Source organism: Tympanuchus pallidicinctus, unplaced genomic scaffold, assembly GCF_026119805.1.
Source record: "Tympanuchus pallidicinctus isolate F22 unplaced genomic scaffold, pur_lepc_1.0 scaffold11, whole genome shotgun sequence".
NCBI lineage: Eukaryota > Metazoa > Chordata > Aves > Galliformes > Phasianidae > Tympanuchus > Tympanuchus pallidicinctus.
Window position 1 is genome coordinate 1,140,486 of NW_026294627.1, and position 24,431 is coordinate 1,164,916.

At 44.4% G+C, this 24,431-nt stretch overlaps 2 protein-coding genes across 5 annotated transcripts in view; one reads left to right on the forward strand and one right to left on the reverse strand.

The window, feature by feature from the left end:
• MYO7A (myosin VIIA) overlaps nt 1–7,263 on the forward strand; it is a 96,632-nt gene extending 89,369 nt beyond the window's left edge. For both annotated transcript variants that reach the window (XM_052669335.1, XM_052669345.1), the window contains 7 exons: nt 268–355; nt 557–663; nt 1,361–1,546; nt 2,294–2,410; nt 3,262–3,345; nt 3,815–3,934; nt 4,927–7,263. In XM_052669335.1, the coding sequence (XP_052525295.1) occupies nt 268–355; nt 557–663; nt 1,361–1,546; nt 2,294–2,410; nt 3,262–3,345; nt 3,815–3,934; nt 4,927–5,016 (792 nt within the window). In that variant the 3' untranslated portion in view covers nt 5,017–7,263. The remainder of the gene's footprint in view (nt 1–267; nt 356–556; nt 664–1,360; nt 1,547–2,293; nt 2,411–3,261; nt 3,346–3,814; nt 3,935–4,926) is intronic.
• A 1,316-nt stretch (nt 7,264–8,579) lies between these two features.
• The window catches only part of LOC128074227 (glycerophosphodiester phosphodiesterase domain-containing protein 5-like), a 33,916-nt gene continuing 18,064 nt past the window's right edge, over nt 8,580–24,431 (reverse strand). For 2 of the 3 annotated variants that reach the window (XM_052669892.1, XM_052669902.1), the window contains 12 exons: nt 22,278–22,337; nt 20,525–20,623; nt 18,927–19,020; nt 17,307–17,452; nt 16,854–16,936; nt 15,803–15,953; nt 14,956–15,180; nt 14,159–14,316; nt 12,652–12,799; nt 11,540–11,622; nt 10,190–10,272; nt 8,580–9,573 (listed from right to left, as the gene is read on the reverse strand). In XM_052669892.1, the coding sequence (XP_052525852.1) occupies nt 9,542–9,573; nt 10,190–10,272; nt 11,540–11,622; nt 12,652–12,799; nt 14,159–14,316; nt 14,956–15,180; nt 15,803–15,953; nt 16,854–16,936; nt 17,307–17,452; nt 18,927–19,020; nt 20,525–20,623; nt 22,278–22,337 (1,362 nt within the window). In that variant the 3' untranslated portion in view covers nt 8,580–9,541. Of the gene's footprint in view, nt 9,574–10,189; nt 10,273–11,539; nt 11,623–12,651; nt 12,825–14,158; nt 14,317–14,955; nt 15,181–15,802; nt 15,954–16,853; nt 16,937–17,306; nt 17,453–18,926; nt 19,021–20,524; nt 20,624–22,277; nt 22,338–24,431 lie in introns of those variants that run through there. The other variant, XM_052669912.1, reaches the window with a different exon arrangement.

Sequence of the window (24,431 nt, forward strand, 5' to 3'; positions counted from 1 at the left end):
AAAATGTGCAGGCGTAGAGATGCCTTGGGCAACTGGAATAAATCTGTAGATAGTCATCATGGAGGGAAATTAATTGCTCCAGGGAAACAGGAAGCCACAATAAGGAGTAATGGGGGAAATTAGAGTGGTGTCTTTCTGACATCAACAGTCTGTAGTTCAGAAGTCTGAGACAAAGCAGTGAGCAACAACCTCAGGAGGTAGGGCAGTGTGCAGCCACTGTCCTCTTGCTGCTTACTTGGTCTTCATAACCGTGTACTGTGCCCACAGGTCATAAGTGTGCCCGAGGGAGATTTCTTCTTTGACTTTGTGAGACACCTGACGGACTGGATAAAGAAAGCAAGACCAGCAAAAGATGGTAACAGTGCCTTTTCTCCATTGTGGGTCACACACAGTCCTACTTGAGCCCTCTAGTCCTTTCAAAGGAGGCTGACTGCCATTCGTCACATCCGTTGGGCCATTGCTGTGGCTGTGCTGACATCACGTGGGAGATGAGGAGATGATCTGTCTGGTGCTCACAGCATTGTTCTGATATCTGCTCCCTGCTTCCTTTGTGCAGGTATAGTGCCTTCCCTCACCTACCAAGTGTTCTTCATGAAAAAGCTGTGGACCAACACAATGCCTGGAAAGGATTCAATGGCAGATTCAATCTTCCATTATTATCAGGTACTGTCTGAAATAGCAGTGCAGACTCTGGGAGGTTTTAAGATGGATTTGAAAGACTGACTATGTGAGGATGAAGACTTGCATTAAACAGAACAAAATTCTGCCTTAAACAGAGAGCTACGAAGAGCAGTTGGGTTGCCTGGCAAGGAGTGGCCTTCGTGCATTTTAGGTAGCCTCTTCAGCTGGGAAATGTGCCAGATATTCTCGAGCAAGTAGCAAGAAGTGAGAGAGTATGTCTTGCTAGCAGCCTCAGCAGGGAGGCCAAATTCAGAAGCATTCTAAAGATTGTCTGCTCTTCCATTCTTGGAGATGAGAAATGATGGCCCCAAAAGCCATGAATTTTTGTGATTCGCTTGCATGCCACAAAGCTCTCTTGTAAACAAATGCAAACACACATATGTTCCTTGTGTTCCTGCCTTGATGAAGCAATTTTCCCAATATGACCATATCCCCTAATGCTTTAATAGTTTCTTATTGTATAACAATTTTTCAAACATCTTCTGGTAATGGTGGATTTCCAGTGACATGGAGGGTGAACAAGACTATAGATACGCACATAAGTCATCTAGCAAAAGGACCACCCTGTGCTGTATTACAGGAGGCTTTTTTAGATCAGAAATCTTTAGACAACCTTCATTTACCAGTAGAGAATGAAGGTCTGGGGTCACATCCCTGAATTGCTGTCTCCCCTATACAGGAGTTACCAAAGTATCTACGTGGTTACCACAAGTGTACACGGGAAGAGGTCCTGCAGCTGGCAGCTCTCATCTATCGAGTAAAATTTGAGGATGACAAGTCCTATTTCCCCAGCATCCCTAAGCTCCTGAAGGAGCTGGTGCCTCAGGACCTCGTTCGGCAGCTCTCTCCAGATGACTGGAAACGGGTAAAACAGCAACTTTATTCATATGTCAGTCTAGGCTTGGGGAAGCCCACCATCTTGTGTCACTTGTCTGATGTTCACCATTGAAGTGGTGTTGCCAGAATGAGTGACCTGTGGTCCTTCTTGGGCCTTAGCAGAGCACAGCTCCCCATCAGCACCAAGAGGAGGAATTGTACATGTGTGTTAGAATGGACAAAGTCTAGAACATAGAAAAATATAAATGTCTCTCTGCCAAGAAACAGTCTTATAAGTATTTTCTCTTTCCTAGGATTTGAACTCAACCATGTACCCAAACAACAATTTGTTGATTTCTTCAGTAGAAAGTCCCTCTGTCCCCTCTGCTTCATAAATTGGAGATCAAAACTTACAGTCCTTACAATAGAGTTACCAGCATGGCTCATCAAAGAAAGGAGGATTTTGGTTCCAGGTTTTGTTCCAGTGACCATCCAGTGAAGCATTCATTGGTGCAGAGACTGGAATCAACACTTCTCTAGCTATCTTCTTGGTGGCTATCCCAAAACTTGCCAAAAAACATTCTGTAGGTTAGAATTTAGTGCAGAGAGAACTGTTTGTAGGTTTATCACACACTGTGATTTGTTAATGGATCTCAGTGAAAGCCAAATTACTGTGTGAAGCAATTATGATTTCTGGTAGGATAGTCCATGTTCGTGGCATGATGCTCCTTCCCTGGAGAATTTCATGGTAGTAGACAGTGCAGACTCTCCAGTTCTACTGTCTTCTCTGTTGCAGTCCATTGTGGCATACTACAACAAGCATGCAGGCAAAACAAGAGAAGAAGCCAAGCTTGCCTTCCTAAAGATTATCTTCAAGTGGCCTACATTTGGATCAGCATTTTTTGAAGTGAAGGTACTTGTTCTTCTTGGAGCTTTCCTGACAGCTTTGGGCTAAGTTCAGAGGTTCCCTATCATGGGGAGGTTCCAGGCATGCAGGGTTGTCCCAGTATCTGGGCTGAACTGGACTGGGACTACTCCGATGAAACAGGGAAAGAATGTGAGAGTCTCCATCAGTAAAGGGTTGATATAGTAATTTGTGGCTGCCCTGTCTCTTTACAATACTGAGACACTGTAGAGCACCACTGTATCTCAGTCATCTTTGGGTCTGTCCTCACAGCTGTACAGCTGAAGAGGCAAGAGCCGTTCTGTTTTATGAGGGGAAAAGAGAGCATGCAGTTTTCCACATGATGTGTCTGCAAACAGCATGGACCAAATCCAGGAGTACATCCCATGCTGGCACAGGGCTGAAGAAGTGTTTACCAGCACTAATTAAACTGAAAGTAAAGATCAGGAAAGGACAGAATAGCTTAGTATTGGCCAAAGGGTCCACAGCAGCAGTCAAGAGCAGGAGCAGAGTCCCAGACAAAGGGACTGCATAGAAGATAGTAAGTCTGGGACTTTGCCATCCTGCCCCAGCTCTTCCTTTCTAATGGTGGGATAGCTTGACTTTTGGAGATGTTGAAGAGGAACAAGGAACTTCATACTCTCTATAGCTCACACAATTATCAGGTACATAGGAGATCTGTAATTATGACAGCCTTTGGTAATTACAACTAATACCCTAAAGGTTTCTATGTTTATCTTTAAATCATTAACTGGATAGCAGTTAATGAGCCAGCAGATGCTGGTAGGAGAAGATAGAGAGGAAAAAAGAAATAATTTTGCTTGACACTTCCTTTGATCAGCTCATCTCATTTCCAACAGCAAACTACAGAGCCAAATTATCCAGAAATCCTTCTAATTGCCATCAATAAACATGGAGTCAGCCTCATCGATCCCAAAACCAAGGTAAGACTGAGGTCTTCACCAAATGCCCTTGAGCCAACAGCCCAAAGGCTGTGTTATTTAGAGATACAGGAGATCTCATTGACCTAGTTTGAACAGCTGAATAGCCAGAAAAGATCCTGGAGAAGAAGAATAGTGAGCAGCAACTCTTTGAGCTCTGTAAATGGAGAATATGCATCCTCCTTCATTAATCTTTTCACAGACGTTAGGATTAGAGCTGAAGTACATGAGGTCCTACTAGGTACTTCCACCAGCCATGTAGCTTTTCCATAACAGCCATCCTCCACAAGCACTTGAGGTTCCACAGTCTTGCACCTCACTACTGTTCCTATGAGGCCATGGTACAGCCATATTTCAGCAGACATCCTTAGTGTACTTTGAAGGAAAGAGAACAGGGACATGGAAGGTTCCCATGAACTTTATAAAAGTTGAGACTCTTGTGTGTTAACTGTCAACCTTGTGTTCCCACCAGGATATTCTCATCACTCATCCCTTCACCAAGATCTCCAACTGGAGCAGTGGCAACACGTACTTCCATATAACGATTGGCAACCTGGTGAGGGGAAGCAAGCTGCTCTGCGAGACATCCCTGGTAAGGAGGATTAAAGATTATGGCACAAACTTAGAGCAAATTCTGACAATGGCAGGCCAAAATTAAATGCTTCCAGTAAGCTGTGTCTCAGAGATTCTCTGAGTTGCAGGTGGTCTCGTAAATGAGCCCCCATAGTTGTTTGTTTCTTCTGGATTTCAACACCGTAAGGTTACTATCTCCATAACACCTTTTTTTAAATATGGGTTAGACATCAAGTGTTGGGATGTGTCAGGTATGTAAGGTCTCACCTCTGCCTGTGCATCCATGCAAGGTTTTACCAGGGCTCTCTTTGGGTTCAAGCTACAGGCAAGCCTCAGTTGCTTGGGCATTACCACTGCATGAGCATGGGATTCTTCTCCATGCCATTAGAGTGAAAAGCGTAACGTCTTACAGTAGGAGGCTGCCCAGGGAGGTGGTGGAGTCACCATCCCTGGAGGTGTTCAAGAACCATGAAGATGTGACACTGAGGGACATGAGGGACATTAGTGAGCATGGTAGGGATGGGTTGGGGTTGGACAAGATGATCTTAGTGGTCTTTTCCAACTTTTATGATTCTATGAAAGCAGACGTGGGTTCAAGGGGTGTATTTTTACAAAGGTCTCTTGTCAGTCCTGTCCCTACTAACAGTCACAACAATAAAAAAAAAAAAAAAAAAACTGCCTAGCAAATCTTAAACACAAAGAATGCAGGATAAAAATTTTTGCCAGGTTTATTGTTATTAATTTTTGACATCCTGTTTATCATTGCCCATTTGAAAAGCTACTCCCTTTCCAAAGCTCTGAACATCAGTAGCATCCTGAGAGAGTTTAACACTGCAAATAGTTTGGCCTTTTATCTTTGTGTCAGAAAATGGTGGAAAAGATGGGGAAAAAAGAGGGGGAAGTACACCCGGATTCATGTAAATATAACATATAGCAAGTGTGATGTTGATGAATAAGCCAGAGATTAAGTTTTGCTAGAAGGACATGTAAGAACTTCTCCCTCTTCATCAGGGCTACAAGATGGATGATCTTCTGACCTCATACATCAGCCAGATGCTAACAGCCATGAGCAAACAGAGGAGTGCAAAGGGTAGCAAGTGAACTGCAAGAAGCCACTGGCACGTGGCCATGGGGCTAATTCAGCAGCTGAGGGCTGTGGGATACCCATGCAGCTGGGGGAGAACCTTTGCCTCCCAGATGTGGAAGATGAGCCGAACACCATCAGGGAGCTCGCTGGACTCTGACCTTGAGGGCTCCAATCCCACCACCCCTTCCAGCGAAGATGACTATCTCTGACCTCCCATCCTTCCTCTCCACCCCAACTACACCTGGACCTCAAAGAATTCCAGAAGACAACACTGCTCTCAAACAATGACTGGAGCAAAAAGACTCTGGCAGGAGGTTTGCCTGAACCCAATGGCTGGCATCACAAAGGCTCTGGGAAGAGGATTTGTGTGTGTGTGTGTGTGTGGCTTGGTTTGGTTTGGTTTGTGTTGTGGTTTTTTTTTTTTAAGTGACAACAGTTGGGATTCTAATGCCTTTTGGTGAGCTTATGGACATTTTAGGTTTGAAGACAAGTAGCAAAGACCCAATCCATCCTGGAGGAGTGTCCAATGAACACAGCAGGGCTTGTTTTTTGGTGTTAAAAAGGTATACACTGTGTTCTCAAGGACAGAAAGAGAAATCAGGCTGGGAGGAGCACATTTTAACTAGGAACCAGAATAAACAAACCACTGATTGAACATGTTAGAACGTTAAAGTGCTGTCTGTGCAATGCTGGAAATATTTAACGAACAAATTTTAAAGTTTTGTTTCTTCTTCTATTTATTTTTTAAAATATTAAAAAGAAAGAAATCTTGCATTTTGTGCCGATATGTGGACAATGCCTTGGGGCTGAGGGCAGCCTGCAGGACAATCCCTCACCAAGGATTCCCCTGGAAACATGACTGCCAGCATCTAAGGCACATCTGTCCCAATTAAGAGCCTAGCTGGAAGTGAAGCGTGGAAGATGAGTTACCTCCTTTTGCCTCATGTTCAGACAAATTAACCCTGTGAGGGTCTTTTCCACAAGCTTCAATGTGGACGTGGGGGTTTTAGAGTTCCCACTCTTGGAAGACTATGGCCAAGCCCATGTGCAGAAAGGATTCTGACCTTAACAGGGACTTGGACATCAACATTGGAAACAGCTAATGATTAGCTAATGATTTTGTTGTGCTTTTGTGTGTATCACTGTATAAAATGGTTCTCTACCAACCCCAGCTGGAGCCTGAACCACTCAGAGGCAGGGCAGGCCCTTGGTCTCAGTGGGCTTTTCTCTGTCTTTGGTTGACCATACTCATCTGCTGGGTGCTTGTCTCATCTTCCACCCAGCAGCATGCAGTGTGGAGCAGCTGGACCAGAGATGGGACCTGCCAGCAGAGAGGAGGCTAACCCACACTGTGTGTGTGAGAACAGAGGGGAAGGAGCATGGAGTGCCTTTCCAAAGTCCAGGCTTTAAAGGATCAGGTGTCTGGGCACATGGTATCGAGAGATAGGAGAAGTGTCCACCAAGATCTGATGCTGTTGTCACTAATGCTGAGTGGCTACTAGTAAATGTGGGAGAACTCTCTTGGTCCTGTGCATTGGGCTGAGCTCAGCTGCACGCATAGGAGTCAATACTGTATGGTACCCTGTGTTGTTGGAGCTCAGCTGGGCTCGGTTCCTCAACACCATGGCACTGCTTGTTGAACCACAAGGACAAAAGCATGTGGCTGGGATACAGCAGCATCACTGGACCTTGGTTTCTCCCCCAAAGCAAACACAGTGCTGCATAGAGACATTCACCACTGGACAGAGCTGCCATGAGATCCCCTTCCTTTACCCTCTCCTTGCCTGTGGCACTTTGTTGATGGGATCGTGGTAACACCAGCTAATGCTGCACTGGGAGCCCTGTCTCCCCAACAACCATCTCCAATGCTCCTCCTCCCTCCCTAGCTGCCATGATTTGTCTGGCCCTGGGATCCCACTCACTCCTAGACAAGCTTTCATCATCCTTACCACCACTACCACAACTTTCTTGAGTTTCCTGCCATCTTTGCCTCTCCCCACAAGCTCAGTACAAATCGTAGAAATGTTTTTCAGAGCTGTCCTGGGGAGCTCTCCCCCTCAGAACTCCCTTGTCCCCTCATTCACAGCTCCGTTGGCCTCCCATACATCCTATCATTTTGGGGGTGCTGGGACTCTGTGTGTGTGTGTGCCTGTGTGTCATATGTATTAGCATCTGCTGGCCTCTTTGTATTTACATCCAACAATGTAACATGCAAAAACATATGTCCAAGTGAAATACTCTAATTAAAAGGCATAAAGTGGCTTGTGGGAGGCTGTTCTGCACTGTGTGGTTGTGGTACCTCCAGGGGTGGAAGAGTGGGATCAGGGCTCTCCTTCATTAGGGAAAGGACTTCTCTTTGTGTAGTGGGACTCCTGGTGAGAGTATCCAGTGATGGGGAGCACGTCGTCAGTGTGCCTTGGCATTTAAGGACATCACTTAATGGTAGTGATGGGTTGACGATTGGACATGATCATCTTGAAGGTCTTTTCCTACCTTTCTGATTGTATGATTCTATGATAAGTGAAATCTTTTTGGGCAAAACCCACTGGAGCCTTGGGATTTTCCACTGTTCATCCTCTAAGACGAGGCCTGGATCCTCCACAAAAGCAACTTTTGAGCTGAATCTCTGGATATAGGAAGTGCTGGGTCAAGAGAACAAGAGGTAATGACCTTAAGTTGCACCAGGAGAACTTCAAGTTGGTATAAGGAAAAATATCAGAGCGGTAATGCACTGGCACAGGCTGCCCAGAGTGGTGGTAGAGTCACCATCCTTGGAGATGTTAAAAACTACGGAGATGTGAAACTGAGGGACATGGACAGTGGGCATGGTGGGCGTGGGTTGGGGTTGGACTTGGTGATCTTAGAGGTCTTTTCCAACCATAATGATTCTATGATCGTATGAAAAGTTTCTGTGTGGAATTCAGACCACCAACCACATGCTTAATGGTGTTACCAGGACGTGCAAGCTGCTGGGAAACAACAAAAATAGCTGTGTAGCTGAGACACAACGCAGCTCAGGATGACTGTTATGGGTCAGCCTGGGACACGCTGAGGAGACGACAACAGTCGAGGGACCACAGCCTGTCCCCACCACATCCCTCACCTGGAGCACCCCGTGGAGCACACCACCACCCTGTCCAAACACTTTCAGCTCTCATTTTTCTGCTCGTGCATCTGCACCTGGGTGGTACCTACAAAAGCTGTGAACCAGTATGGGTGCAGAGTACGAGGAGGGGATTTAACACCATCATTAGCATCCTCTGCATGCTCTATAGATCTGGAGCTGTTTTATAGCAATCCTTCAGCTCTCTTCAGAGGAAGCTAGTGTCTTTTTGCATTTCTAGCCTCCAAAATACTCGAGAATTTCAAACTTGGAAAGGTTCAGCACTTCTCAGCAGTATTAAGTTTGAAACCTCGCACTTCCCTTTCACATTCCACTTGTGATATAGGTTTATTCAGCAAAAACATTCTGCTGAATAAGGAGGCTTATATATGAAAAGATGCCTGTGGTCTGATTTTGATGAAGATTACTGTGTTCTTCCCCTTTCCTTGACTGCTGGAATAAGAACAAAAGAGGTTAGGAGAGCCAAAATTTATTTAAAGCTGCACTTGCAATTTACAAAATAATAATAATTGTTAAAAAGTGTTCTTATTAACTGTTCAAGTACAAATTTATGGCTTAAACTTGGGAGATGCTCAGCTCTTCTTTGCAGAGCAGAGTGTAGTTTTCCTTCCCCATGCGCCAGAAGCCACTGGGAGAAATGAAAACTGAAATAAATCCCAGGATACAGAGCAGGTATAAAGGTCTTCCACAAGGGAAAAGAAGATAGGACATTTGGTGGAACCAGTTCACATGCAACAAATGAAGAAAAGTGTTGTGATCTTGGTCGTAGTCCTGGTAATTACTTGGCCAAGGCACCAGAACTGCTTTTGCATTCTTGGGGAGTACTCCCTCACTGAAAGTCAGGGTGAGGAGGCTGTCCCATTTGGACTAATGGAAGGATTAGAGGAAGGAAAAGAAAAACCTGCCTGCCTGTATTAAGGAATGTTACAGACCCTGCTGAGCCATCCACCAGCACTTGACCATTGTGGGGCTGGTGTGATCTTGGGCTGGAGAAGACTCATGAGGAGAAAGGGGCTATGGGGACTGGGGAAACATGGGCAGCCAAAGATAAGGAGGACCAGAGGGTGCTCAGATTGATTACCCTCTGACATGCCAAAGGTCTTAATGGGAAATGGTGGCTACTACATGTGTACTGCTAGAGAGGTTTAACCACTGTGGTGCACAGCTCCCACCTGCAACCTCATGTGTGCTCCTCTTCACCCTTGGAATCCCTGCCAGGCATGAAATGATGAGGAAAGCAGGGAGAGAACTCAGTGCTCATCTCCATCAGGACCGTGATGACAAATGGCTCCTTCTTCATAGAAGCTCATTGGCCCTCTTGGCAGGCTGGATTTGCACTGCAGGAAGAGTCAGCAAGTGATGCTCCAATCTCTGGATCTCAGCGAGATGGCAGCTCTGCATCCTCCCTGCCCACATCAGGCTATGACGGTTGGCATGTTGCTAAGCTCTGGAAAAGAGGACACACAATAAGCTACCGAAATACTGAAATACTGACAGCTTGGTCCTAAATGCTTGGGTCGTTTTTCTAGGGCTTGGAGATTCATGATGCTTCAGGTCCCCTCCAACCCTGGCCATTCTGTGATTCTGTGATTCTGTCTGCTTCTTTGGTTCAGAAATCTGGAGCATGGAAGCATCTCAGAGTGCTCAGGGATGTGGTGGATGCCCTGCCCCTGGAGGCTTTCAAGGTGAGGCTGGATCGGGCTCTGGGCAACCTGATCTAGCTGTGCATGTCCCTGTTCATTGCAGGGAAGTTGGACTAAATGACCTTTAAAGGTCTCTTCCAACTCTAAGGATTCCATGATCTCCAAAACATATTATTAATGCATATTATAGAATATAGCATCTAATGTATATTAGGTGTTTGCAGACAGTGATAAGATGCATCTTGAACTCCTTTCTCGTTGTATAAATCCATCTCTTAAATACCTCAAGCTCCGTCCCTGACTAGGTTGGTGGCCCCACTGGGCTCAGTCCTGTCAGAGCACCATCACCAACCCCTTGGTTACGCTCCACAGAAACCTCCCCAAGCAGAATCCAACTCTTGCCCCTCCTCACCCACTCACCTGTCCTGAATTTGTTGTAGGTGCCACTCTCCAGCATCGGGTCACCTTCATGGGCACAGCAGGAGAAGCTCCGCTCTCGCCACCTGAAAGGGACAAAGTGCCTGGGTCAGCTCCCTGTAGCCCTGGTCACCTTATTCTCTTTTGTTAGGGCTGGAATTGCCCAGTTATTTGGGGATTTGCTCAGGCCTTTAGTGAGAAGGGAACCTTGTGATCCTTAAGTATCCACACTTCACAAGCAATAGCATTTTGAAGTCAACTTTGTGACTAAGTCCTGTTTTCTGGGAAAGATTTAAGGGATTACAGTCCTTATTTTGCAGCCACTGGTTCCTAAGCAGACAAAGACATTTAAAATTTGTGAGTTCGGTGGACTCATGAACCTGATAAACTGGATCACACAGGTCCCCCAGGCACAGCTGATGGCCCCGTGCTCCCAGAAGCACTGGGAAAACCCTTGTTGCAATGGCAGCCCTGCAGGGCCTTCTTGGATGGATCAGAACCATCTGCAAAGTCCTGGGAAATAGGAAGACAACATGGAGAAGCACATGGAAGGGAGCCTGGAGGAGATGGGGATGGGAAGATTTAGAGATGATAATAATGTATTGCATAGATGTGGTCATTTCAAGCCATCTGCTGCAACCTGCAGCCTTGGAAGCAAAGTGAAAGATGCTATAGCAAGACTTGGGTCAGGACTGCAGAAAGCAGAGCAGGGTGACTGGTTTCTGATCCAACCATGATGCATCCAACACCCTGATCCAAGTTTCCCCAATAATCATAGATAAAGTCATGGGCAGCACAAAAGCAAAGAAAACACAGTGCTGGGCACACTCAGGTGTTCTCAGCTGGGAGGATGGATTTCCTCATTGACTTTGACACATGTAGACAGAGAACTACTACTTTGGGGGGCACAAATATTAACACTGAGAGCTTTCCACCTCATGTCTGAAGTCCTAATATCTAAAATCCTAATCTAAATAGTAAGGATAGAAGAATCAATTCCTTTTCCAGTCCATCAGCTTTGATAACTTGTTTCTGTTTCTACTCTAAGCCCACCACGTCTATATTGAATCCTTCAGGTAGATGAAGCTTGGTTGCCAAAAGAAAAGAAAAACAGGAAAGCAAGCAGGAGAGGTTTTTGGAGATGTACAGGGCACTTTTTTGTTTGTTTGTTTTTTAATAATTCTTGAAGAAGAGCAGTTTTAACCCTTCAGGACACCGTAAGCATCCCTCCATTCCTCTGCCAAAGGTAACAAATCAGGTTAGAAGGCGGTGGAGCCAGGAGTTGGACACAGTGATCCTCATGGGTCCCTTCCAACTCGGGATATTCTGTGATTCTGTGAACTCAGTAGTTACCAGTGCAGAGCAAAGATGAGCGAGATGAGAAGCACTGAGATCAGGTCTGTCAGGATCCACATGATGTTGTACTGCCGTGGTGTCTGGAAGAGAACGACAGAGGATATGTTGAACACCACGGATACTGAACCATGCAAAAAAGCTACTCAAGCTCCTTATTAGTGCTTGGCCTTGTCAATCCCTGGTGTGCATGTGAAGTGATATCCTTCAGGTGTTTAAAGCATTTGGAAGCATTTGGAAGTGGTCACTTGCCATTGGGTGCAGGTGCCAAGCCATCATCCTTTGTAAAAATTGATCCACTGGGTGTCCAAGGAGACTGGATTGCATTGCAGTGAATACAGCAGGGATTCCTTGTTTGTCCCTACAACGTTAATATCAATTGATGGCATCTGTTCCTCCCCCACGAAACTGTCCTTGAGTGAATACCACTGAGGGGCTGGGGGTGGCTCCTTCTTTAAGCCTAGGATTTGCCCTCATGAGGACAGACTGAACCTCACCCACCCTCAGAAGGGGTGAAAATGATTTAGTTTTCTGGATGAGAGATGGCAGTGTTTTAAAACCCACTTCAAGAGTGTGAAACTAGTTATTCCAAGTGGTATGATGCAGGGACTCTGTGGTGAGAACATGGCACTCCTCAGCCCTAAAGATCGTCCGAGGCAGAGTAGAGGATGGAAAAGCAACATGAAAAGCTCATCCCAGCAAGGAGGGGTGGCCTCTATGCTTTTTTCCCTTTGGCTTGTGACATCTGACCAAGTTTGTAAAGGAATGCAGGAGTTCCTGGACATTAGGAACTCCTGAGTGCAGTAAGATTCCTTAGAATCTCAGAAATCGAAATTGTCACGCAACAACCACATGTGCCCTCAAAGCCCTCTTCCTTTGTCTTTACATAAGTCTCACTAGGACTTTCTTTCCTTCACAGACAGTAAGTCCTACCAACCAGAGTGCTTTTCTAAGGGCCATGAAAAAACAGGAGTTGAGAATGATGGTAGCTGTAGTGGCTCAAAGGAACCGGACTTATGTCCATGAATGAATTGGCCCTTGATCTCTAAAGGTAATCATGAGCATCCTACCCCCATTTTGTACCTCAGGAAAAAGGGAGGACTACTGCTTACCATGAGGAAGAGTGGCTGGCTGAGGTTCTTCAGCATGTGGACAGCATTCGTGGTCACAGAATGTGCCCCGGAGCACCAGGCCAGGGAGAAGAGCCAGGGCTCATTGATCACATAGAAATTGGTGGTGATGTTTGCCTCAGCGTATTTCCTTTAAAAGACCAAGAGGCAATTGCCTTCATTAAGAAAAGCAAGGAGGTTAGTACTTCCTTTGGGCTGAATCAAGGAGAAATGGCAGATCTGTATAAGAAATATTTGCTTTAGGACCTAAATAAGGAATAAACAGGAAGCCCAACCAGCCAATTTGAAAACAATTAACTAATACAGAGTATCTGGTCTGCTGCAGGTAAATGTAACTCATGTCTGAAAGAGTAAAACTTTATTTATCCCTCTGGCATATGAATCAGTCATAACTGATACAGAATGACTTGGGTTGGAAGGGACCTTAAAGCCCATTCAGTTCCAACCCCCTGCCATGGACAGGGACACATCCCACAGACTGGGTTGACCAAAGCCCCATCCAACCTGGTCTTGAACACTTCCAGGGATGGGGATTTTAAATTCTGCTGTTTCCTAGGTTTTTAAATTCTGTGAAAAGAAAACATGAATATTATTAATATCGAAAGGGTTCAATTTTTTCTTTTAATTACTTTTAATTAGATGTCCGTATTTTCATAAGTAGGACAAAAAGTCCTATTTACAAAAGGAGAGTTGGACAAGTCAGATATTTAGTGTGGGCTTTTAAGGCTTGGTTTTAATGGAATAGAAGAGAATGGAGACTTCTGCAATAAATATGCAGCCTTCCTTTGCACAAATTACACTCCTAGTGTATCACAAGCAGCAGAGCACTGTAGCTATGGTGACAAGAAATTAAGGCTCCAAAACACCATCTGTAAAAGGGTGATGTTTTCTGACCACAGCATCATGCCTTGAAGGTCTTTTCCAACCTTGGTGATTCTGTGATTCTGTGATTCACTCAGGTGTTTTGTGGAGGCCATATGAGGTTTAATAGTTGTTCTTCATGGTTCAGTGTTAGAGATGCTGGGGATGGCATGTGTAAAAGGATAGCAAATCAGAAGATACTTTGTTCTACCCAGAAGATTCCCCAGATCCTTGGAGGTGTTCAAGAAACATGCAGATGAGTATTTAGGGACATGCTTCAGTGGGCAATATTGGTGATGGGGTACAGCTGGACTAGATAATGTTAGAGGTCTTTTCCAATCTTGATGCTATGATTTTATGACTTTGATTGATTAAATACGGACTTGGACTTAGGTAGGGAGGGGTCTGGGGTTCAGTTATGCCAATCTCTTGGCCACAGTCAGGGTCGGCAGTGGCAGTGAATTAAATTCCAAAATGCAATAGGGATGGCTGCTTACTCCCAAGGAGTACTTTCTAAAATGCTATCGATCCCAGAGTTGGTCACTGGAGGGAGACATTGCGACACACACGAAGCAAACGTTCTCTAGTCAGCACGCAGACTGCTCTTGGAGCTGAAACTTCAACTTACCGAATATCTTCACTGGACATTTCGGTGTAGGCCAGGTTGAGTTTGACAATATTGTCCATCAACAAGTCTTCAACCGGGGCCTTACTGCCCATGGTCTGCTGGAAGCCAGGAGCAACAGACTGAACAAAGGACCTCATGTCATTCTCCAGCCACAGGACCTGCAAACAACAAGAGGACCTTGTGAATTCACAGTGAACTAACTAGTAATTGCCATGCTCTTTGCTCAAATCTGGTAAAGATAAGGGCTTGAGGGGCTTAACCCAGCCTGTCAAATTACATATTTCTTGCAATGATCAAAGAACATTCATTTGCTGGCTTTAAACTTGCTTCTTGACAAAAGTCATTTTCATCAAGAAATCGGTCTTCAGTGTTCCTTCTTATCAACTGGAAATCACTGAACATTTCCCATTGCCCTAACAAAAGTTGCAGTGTTTGAAATGAATGAAAAAGCAGCTTTGTTAAATGGGAAAGGCAACAGAAAGTATTCTCTTATCCCTTTTTTACAGCATGGGAGCAGACACGGATCAGCTTAACTCTCTGGAAATCAGTGGATACATAACCTGGTTCACATGGATTCGGCATGTATCCTAAGCAAAGTGTTGCCTGGGGAAGGAGGAAGGCAATGAATGCTTCCAGCTGCTTTAACTTAAACCAGGAGCTTCTATGCAATATATAATATAAGTATGGGTGGCAGAGAGTCGACTGTCAATTATCACAATGATGAAAGAGCTCAGTGTTGACCCCAATGTCCCAGTTCAGTGAGCAATGGAATGGGATATGAAGATTGGCCACCCTACCAGGTGGGGTCTGATCCCCGACTCGTTGAGGATGACTTCCAGGGTTCTGTTGATCCATGAATTCCTGTAAGGATGTTTCTCTGGAGGACGGTAGAGATCAAATATCACAAGTTTATTCTGACTGTCTGCGAGGCGTAAGAAATTACTTAGCTTGTAAATTGACTGATTCATTGCCTGGTTTTGATCTGCCCTTGACAGGGAGCCCATGCATGAAAAAGGTTTGTCCTAGAAACAAGCAGATACAAAAAGGAAATCAATCAGCCCGTTGCATCTGGGAGGCTGCTGCCTGCAAACAGGTCATAGCTCTGTGGAGGAAAAAGTTTGTCATCAGTCCTCAACAGAGCAGGATGTTCGATTTTATTTAGCCCTTCTACCTGGGAAACAAGGAAAACTAATCTAGGCTGTAATGGCACTGCTCCTGGAACCTGAACTGTCTAGTTCTCATGTAGCCCTACTGTGCTTCTCTGCCCCACCACGTTAGCTACATCACACACAACATCTTGCACAATTGTGTTAGGTCAATGGTTAGACTCGATGACCTGATGTTCTTCTCCAACCTAAATTGTCTATGATTCTAAGTAGCTGATATCTTCTTTCTCCAGCATGTCAGTTCTGCTGCTGCCATGATAAAAATCAACAAAAAAAAAAATCCACTAGCCAAATATAACAAGTCTCCAAAGCCTAAAAGCCAACTGTACAAAACAAGAAGACCCTATAGCTTAAGTTATCTGTACTGACTCTGTTCTGGCTCAACCAGAAATTTCCCTTCTAATATTCATCCTAATAAGTAGTAGCCAGCTGGTTTATCTTCTACAACAAATTGATGATTGTCCTTTACAGTGCTTACCTTTAGGAACCATGTTCCAGCATTCAACTCCTTCAGGGCATCCCAGGAGAACAAGGCTGCATTTTGAGCAGTGGCATTGGGATAGACCTCTTTGATGTTGGTTGTCCTGCTCAAGGTGCTGTCATGCATGAGAAAAGGAACACCATCGTAGCTGTTGGAGAGCAAGAATTCAGGTCACTTGAGTGCAGTTCACTTAGGGCACAAGCAGTGTCATGCTAGGTGAGAAGAAGTACGTGGGCCACTACAAACATAGCTGTGTGACTTCCCTCAGTACAGAGAGTAAGATAGAAAAGAAGTATGACACTCAAAACACCAACCAATATTGCTGGTTGACCCTGGGGACTTGGTTTCATCAGGGACAGAGTAGAGATGGTGCATTTATGCCTGCCAGCCCCTAAAAAGGTGGATACAGTATGATGTGAAAGGCACATTCTGCAGATGCCAGAGTGTTCTAGTATTTTCTAGGACAGATAAAACCCTCACAGAAGTCTGTAAGCCAGACTAGGGTAAAAACTGCCTTTATATGCTGCAAAATGTTTAAAATAGAGTATGGAGATGATCATAGAAGCATAGAATCATGGAATCATAGAATGAATTGGGTAGGAAGGGACCTCAAGGATCACGAATCTCCAACCCCCCAGCTGCAGGCAGGGCCAGCAACATCCACATTTAATACTAGGCCAGGCTGCCCAGGGCCCTATTCAACCTGGCCTTGAGCAGCTACAGGGATGGACGGGACATCCACAGCCTCTCTGGGCAGCCTGTAATAGTGATGAGGTAATATGTTGACCACGGCCATGATGGCAGTGTGTTGATGGTTGGTCTAGATGATCTTAGTGGTCTTTTCCAACCTTAATGATTCTATAATTCTATTTTTTAATCAGTAGCTACAACTTACTGACTTGCCCAAGAGTAACCATGCCCCACAGTTTTTGTCATCATGTGTCAGCTGAGGGATCCTACCAGTAAAACCACGTTGCCTGGAACTAAACAGCTCTAAACGCTCTTAGAAGAAGCATGAGCTTTGTGGGCTGTCATGTTGTCCACTTACCTAATGGTGACATCTGTTTCAAGACCATCTGCACCATGTTCAATTGTCTTCTGAAATGACATCTCAGTGTTTTCTGGGGCCAGCTGAGGAAAGAAATGGCCCATAAGCAAAATGGTTTTAGATACACACTGGAGAACTCTTCAAATACATTCTGTCTCCTTGTCACTCTTCTGTTTTCTATTAAGGGATCTCCATTTTCTTGATAAAGTCTCCTGTTTCCTTGGCTACCAAACTTTGTCCCTCAAGAGCAGTGCTGTTAGCAGAACTACAGAGTGATCCTTTTGGCATGCAATTCCAAACTGAAATACCTCCCCTCCCATCCTCCACTGATTTCTTCAGGAAAAAAAAAAAAGAGAGAGAGAAAAAAAAAGAAAAAAAAAGGGAAGAAGAAAATGATGACAAAGGTAGCAATACAGAAGATGAAGAGATGTCTAACTACTCCTCCACACCTACCATTGGTGCTCCGCGGTGTCCGATGAGGGCTGGCTTTGGTCCAAGTGTCCCCACTTCTCTGATGCAAGGAGAGTACATCCCCAGAGGTATCAAGAAAAGAAAGAGAAGGATAGCCAGGTATGGACCAACAATTATCACCTGAACAACTGAAAGAATTCGAAGGAGGAAGGCTAGAGTTAATCCATTTGGTAACATATGGGTTCACCTTGCAGCTTGACTTCATACAGCCCTCCAGCTAAGTAAAATTGTTGGGCTTTATCTCAACACTTTTTAATATCTCTTCTTTCCCCACCTCTCCAAACAATAAAATCCAGGAGAACAAACTGGTCAAAGAAGGTTTTGGGCTGTTTAGGTTAGGACTGAGGTTTTGTGCTGCAATTACATCACACTATGCCTTCAGGCAAGAAACAGCCTTAAACTCTTTTCCTTTAGATGTGGTACAATGCTGCTTCCTCCAGCTATAAAGAAATGGTCCTCAACAGAAGGATGCTATTTTTTTCTTACTCAGATAAGAACAAGTAACATTTTAAAGTTTAATTGCCAGTTAAAAAAATGAGGAGGAACCTTTCTCCATTCCCTTAAGTTGAATGCATTCAGAGTTCATTCACCTTGTTGTCAGCGGCTTCTTCCGTGTGACACAGACTCCTACAGACCCTGGTTGCATGGGCATTGGTTCTCAGAAACCTGCTAACTCATCACCTACAGTGTTCTCTGGTGTCTGTTGACATGTGACTTAAGAGTGACCCTTCTCTCAAAGATAGAAACTGTTCCTCTGGGAAGTGAACACCTATGACCATCATTTATCTGGTTGGGTACCACCATCTCTCTGCACACTCCAATGGCTGTTCCCACCAGCACATTTTGTCTGAGGTCAGTGGGTTTTGTTACAAATTAGATATATGAAGAAACAGGGTCAGATAAGAGTGCCCAGTGCCAGAGCCAGGCTCTTCTACAGTTGTTCCTGTCTCCTGGCCCTGCCCTTAATCACACTTCTCAGAGTTGGACTGGAGCTCTCTTTTGAATAACATCAGGTAAGGAAAACAAATTTCCTTACCAATCAATCAGGAAGTTCTTTCTCCTATTTCACTGGCTTCTCCTAAGATTCTCTAGTCTGGATCAACTTTCTGAGACATGAAGCTGAGCACAGCAAGCGAAGGTCAGGCATTGCTTGCTTTCTCCTGCAGGTGATTGACCAAATTTCCATGCATGCCTCAGAACAAGGGGATTTCTGCTTAGCTCTTTATCCTCAAGACTGGTAGCTTCCTAGATATTGACCAGAACTCTGCAAGTCAGTATGTAAATCATGGAATCTTAGAATCATGAAGGTCAGAAGAGACCACTAAAATCACCAATTCCAATTGTCAGCCCATCACCACCATGACCACTAAACCGTGTCCCTAAGTGTCACATCTACCCTTTTCTCAGTAATGTATCTGGACAGACAGACAGGACAGTGCATTACCCAAGTTCAAGCCCTACAAATTTCCCCGAAATACTCAAAAACTAAAAGTCAACTCCAACTGGAGTGTGGATATGGGAGTAAAGGCTCCTTCACATTTGTTTTCCCTCACTGACGTGCATCTTCTGTCATACAGGGAGCAGGAAGCAGAGTTACTATACCTTTCTTATCTGCTCTGATGGCATGCAGAGCCAGGGGCCAGGAGAGGAGGACCATGATGGTTATTGCTCCTATGTGGAGATAGGGGGCTGTGATCTGGCAAGGAGAGAAAAGGATTTTATATAAAGGGTCAAGCAGAGATATAGGTGGAAAAAAGCCCCAACACGACTGTACCTTCCCGCGTGATTCCTCTTCTCTGCTACACCTGGGTTGAATCCACAAATCACCCCAAAATTCAGGGAAGAAAGGTATGCCCCCATCCAGGCTGGTGCCCAGAGTGCTCCTCTCTTTACTGTGCAGCTCTTTTTTCTTCTATTCAGCTGAAAGGTACAGGGCTGTCCTCGTCCATGAGGCTTGGCAGGCAGTCACCTTCACCACCATGCCATAATTCATTAACATCTTCCAGAGTGCAGCCATTTTAATCCAGTCTAATTCAACCCAATCCTACTCAGGTAACAGCCATCTCCAATGCAGCTAAGTCTTTGAAATAATGGCAACAAATCTGAATTTCCTAAGCCTTTCCTATTGCTCTGCCTATGCCTGATTCTCTAAGAATGAAAGGCTGAAGGAAGTAGAAGTCATTGAGAGATTTTTTGTGTGTGATTTTTTGTGATTTTTCTTTTCTGCTTTGGACACTTGATACCTCCTTCAATGAGAAGCAGGATTCAGTTGTGTAAACAAAGGCGTCATCTGAGACTTCCAGGATATCTGAGATAGTAACACAGGGCTAAAGGACATGACATAGGATCTAGAAGAGATGCATGTCCCTTGGGAACAGCAGCAGGAGGCCAAATGAAGCATCTCAAAGGGTCAGAGCACCTAAAATAAACAACACCTGGGAACCCCATGGCTCTCCTGTCCCCTTCTCCTCCTCCCCTGGAGTCTGTGCAGAGGAGAAGCTAACATTTTCTAATCACCTTTGCTACTACCTTAGCCTAGGCTTACCAAATTGTAGAGTTCCACAAAGACTATGAGAAACTGAAATAAATGTGGGGCTACCAGCTGCTTCCTCTTGCAGTCCCTTTGCATTGCTGTCCTAATGTTCACAGACAATAAGTAAAGTGGGAGAGAGGTGATACATCCGAGTAATATCTTCAAGGCAGCTCTGTAGTCAAATGCTATAACTTCCTCCCTCCTGGGACATGTGGGAACCCAGATGCTACAACACTAAGCAGCAGTGGAGCAGATCTTGCCTCCACCTTCAGACCTGCTGAGAGTTGTGACCATGCACTCTGACCTCCTGCATCCCACAGGTTGTCCCACCTTGCACAAGCATTCCCCACCTACTCCTTAAGAACCTCAGTGCTTTGTCCTCAGCAGATGAAGCTTCTCTGATTCACTATGACTTCCCAGAACATGTTATATAAAACAGATAGCTCAAAACCAAACCTCAGGTCTTAGCTTCCTTTTTTCCAGTAGGAAATATCAGCTTATTAAGTCATAATAAAGGTTTGTGCAAACCTGAATAGGCTGCCAGGAAAACCCCCATGAAAAACATTCACCATATGGAATTTTCTATTGATTACCAAAAAATACTTACTGAAATTAGTTGTTTTGTTTTGTTTTGTTTTGTCTTAAACAGTCTCCAAGTCCCTCTTACCTGGAATGACAGGCGGACTGTTTTCCATTGATCTCCCCAGAGTACAGACAGTATGAAGATGGCTGTGATAGAGAAACCCAGGACAAGAAAAGTCCCAATCTAGGGAGACAAAGAGAACATGAAGAGCGTGAGTATTTCTGCATAGGACATACAATTAATTTCCCTGTCAGACTTATTTAAGCAGTTCAGACTCAGTAATTTTGGGATGTATGAGCTTGAGTACATCAGTTGGGAAATATCTGGTGGGACTACAATCAAACTGATTGTGCTATAAATTGGATTTTCTCTATGACAAGATTGATTTTAAGAGTTTGGTACCCAACCTGAGTCAGCCCTCAAGATTCCCTCTGAAATGAACAGAGAAAGAGGGGAATTTCCAGAGGTGGTCTCTTTCCACTAGCTTTATAATGACAGACATCTCTTTGTGAGCTGGCGTATATAGGTGCTATATGATCCAACATTAAATCCTTTACCTGTAGCTGGCTGAATTCACAAGTGATGAATTGACACACTGTCACATTTTTTTTATGCTGAGTTGCTTTGCAATGGGCTTCTGCAACTGCAAACGCTTCAGAGATGAGTATTCATTTCTTAACTGAAAGGAGTTCAGTTAAGAATTCTGTTCTTTGATTACTTGCCCAGTTTGGTACCAAAGCAGTTATGATTCTTTGCTCTTCTTGGCACATCAGCTCTCTGCTGGGCATTACATGATAGTTGGACCAAGACCCAAACCACACTTCAGGAAGATCCTACACGTCAACATCTTAACGACCCGTCCCCAGTCTCTTCCACTCAAGGATACCATCCCAATATTTTCCACAGATTGCTCTCTCTAGTTCTTCAGAAAGCCCATTTTCAACAGCAAAATGCTTATTTCCATTACTAAAATGAAGAAGCAGGATCAAGTATCTTCCCATTCAACTATTTATTTCCACTGCATAATTTGTCATCATGGAACATTCTTCCCTAAACTGCATGGCTAGGGGCTCCTGTTTGAAATGTCTCGCTTAACTTTCAAGAATTTCTTAAGAAAGGTGACTTTTATCCCTGATTAGGGAGGTGGTGGAATAACCATCCCTGGAGGTTTCAAATTCACATTGAATGACATTGTGGGCATGGTGGTGATGGGTTGATGGTTGGACTAGATTATCTTAATGGTCTTTCCAACCTTAACAATTCTGTGATTCTGTGGTTATGTACAACTTTGTAGCAACAGATTCCTGAGGGTTTACTTCTATACCTTCAGAACTCCAGGTGACATTTCCAGAACTTCTCAAAGACAAAAAGGATGCCTGGGAAAAGACACATTTCTGCTCTACAGAGAAAGCAGCTACTGCCTGCAGAGGTTTATACCGTGATCCTCAGCAAACTCCTCCTTTGTCTTTATGGTACCACATGTGAGCACTTCAAATATAGACATCCTCACCTGAATGAGTCACTGCAGGCTCCTTTTATAGTCAGCAAGGAAAAAAAGGTGGTTTAGGTGTGATTCATCTCATCTTAATTTAGATACCTGTGATCAGCTGGATGATTTGCGTCTTCAGACAGTTCGTTTCCCTCATCCAAAGGGAACCTGGGGTGATCAGCTCAGGTGGAAACATCATTCTCATGGATATCTAAAGCCTCTTGAAATTTACCTCTTCCCTCCCTTCCGTCTCTCCCATAATCTAAGCAGTTTTGCACGAAGAGTACACCACAGGTTTGATGTTTAAAACATGGATAAGGGTTACCAGAAAGCCCTGACTTTACTCACCTTGTGACTCCAGTGCAAGTATAGCTGCTGCCCTTCTGCAAGCAAACACATTGCTAGGACCTGGAAAATCAAGAAGGTATAGTTGGCATGCTGGCATAGGATGATAAAGTGTGTTTAGCGAGGCAGTCCTGGGATGATTTTTGCTTTAGAAAGTCATTTTATGCCTTGCTGCACAACGGTGAGGATATTAGCAGGACAGCTGTGTGCTGATAAATGTTTATTGCCACAGTAAATATGCTCCTGAAATGACCAAGCACACGACAAAGCTGCCCTGTAGGATCAACATCTTCACTGAGCTCTTTGGTGCACACGCTTTGTGAATATAAACTCTGGCAGAAAGGATATAGCCAGAGCCAGCATCCATGACATGAACCTTGCGTGCTTTTTATGTATGTGTTGTCATTTAGGGACACATCACCCATGGGGGATACAGCTCAAGGAATAATTAATGTATCAAAATAAATAAACAAATGAATAAAAATACAGAGCAGAGTGCAAAGTAGAATACATATTGATAGCAATTACAAGAAATGTAAACAGGCACATCTCAGAACATGGACATCTACCACTGGAGATTCAAAACCTCTACTTCGTATTGGGTTAATTTTTAGTCATCAGCTGCAGCCCTATGGCTGGCATGTTCCTTTTCCTGATGGAAAGGTTCACTTGTGGCACAGTGCAAACCCCAGTTAGGACAGGGGACAACACACAAGGCCTGGAACACTGAGTAAAGGGTGAGAAAAACCAGCAAATGGCTTTGCTGGAAACTTTCTTCTGTGCTCAGATAGCTGAGTGGCTGTAGCACTCTCCCTAGCAATTGTAAGGGACAGTTTGGGGAACAGCATCACCAGATGTTGATGTCAGTGATGGAGATGTTGAAGAGCACCATTCCCAGTACCATCCCTGTGTCACTGACCTTACTAAATCCAAAGAGATGACATCAGTGGTTCTTCCCTTGTCCACTGAAGCAGTTATGCCAACATAAAAAGAAGAAAGGTTGGCCAGGCAGGACCTGCCCTTCTTGAAGCCATGTTGGTTATCCCATATCATCTCCTTCTCTTCCATGTGCCTTAGCACAGCTTCCAGGAAGATCTGCTCTATGATCTTCCCCAGCACTTAGGCAAGGTTGAAAGGTTGGTAGTTCCCTGAGTCTGTTCTGAAACCCAACTACAAAAGAATGTAATCTCTTCCTGACCCACCTACAAATACTCTTTTTCCAGGATGATGCTGATTTGAAGTGAGATAAGCACAGCAGAGAATACAGATCAGCTTTTAAGTACTTCTTGACATGTTAGACTCCTTTAATTTAATCCTACACCCAGTACATGATGGGTAAACGTGGGAACAGTTTGGAGGGAATTGAATTACTGTTGAAGATCTTAAGCCAGCCCCATTTAAATAATCCACTTCAGAAAAATGAAGAAAAAAGACACTTTTAAAATCTTGTCTTTTCTGCAAGCAGTGCTATAAAGACTTGATCCAAGGCAAATGTGCATCCACTTATTTCACAGGGTGTGCTCAACCAGACTCTCCCCTGTTGTTGCAGTATAACCTTACTACTAATGATGCAGCACATCCAGGGATGCCATTGGAGAAAGAGCTCATTTTTATGAATGGAGCCAATAGTTCGTTATCAATTTTCAAGAAGAATAATTACCAATCACAGGGTGAAGAAGGAACTCCTGTAGTTGCACCACTGGGTACTGTAGGAGAACACATCTTAATTGGTTGGTGAGCAGATGTGATGTGGACAAGATCCATCCTCTGTGTGTTCTGGCACAGTCAGCTTGAGCTTTCTTTGCTCTCCATGCACCCCTGAAGCTTAACATCCCAAGCTTCATCCCCAAAAGCTATCTCAGGACCCGTCCAATGTGTTGTTCCAAAGAGACCAGCTGCCTCTAACAGTGTTTCACGCGTTTGCAGCAGAAGTTGAACTTCCTTGGGCAAAAGGACAACCAACACAAGCAGGTATCCCACCTTCAAACTGTTTCCATGCATATCGTGGGATTGTCTAATACAAGTTCATGGACATGCTAGTGTTGGTGACTGATACATGTCTGATTATTACTATGAAGGTTAAAGCCCAGGTTCCTCTTGCCAGCCCCATCAGCTCTCTCAGTCTTACATCCAATACTTCCAATCTTCCTATCTTCA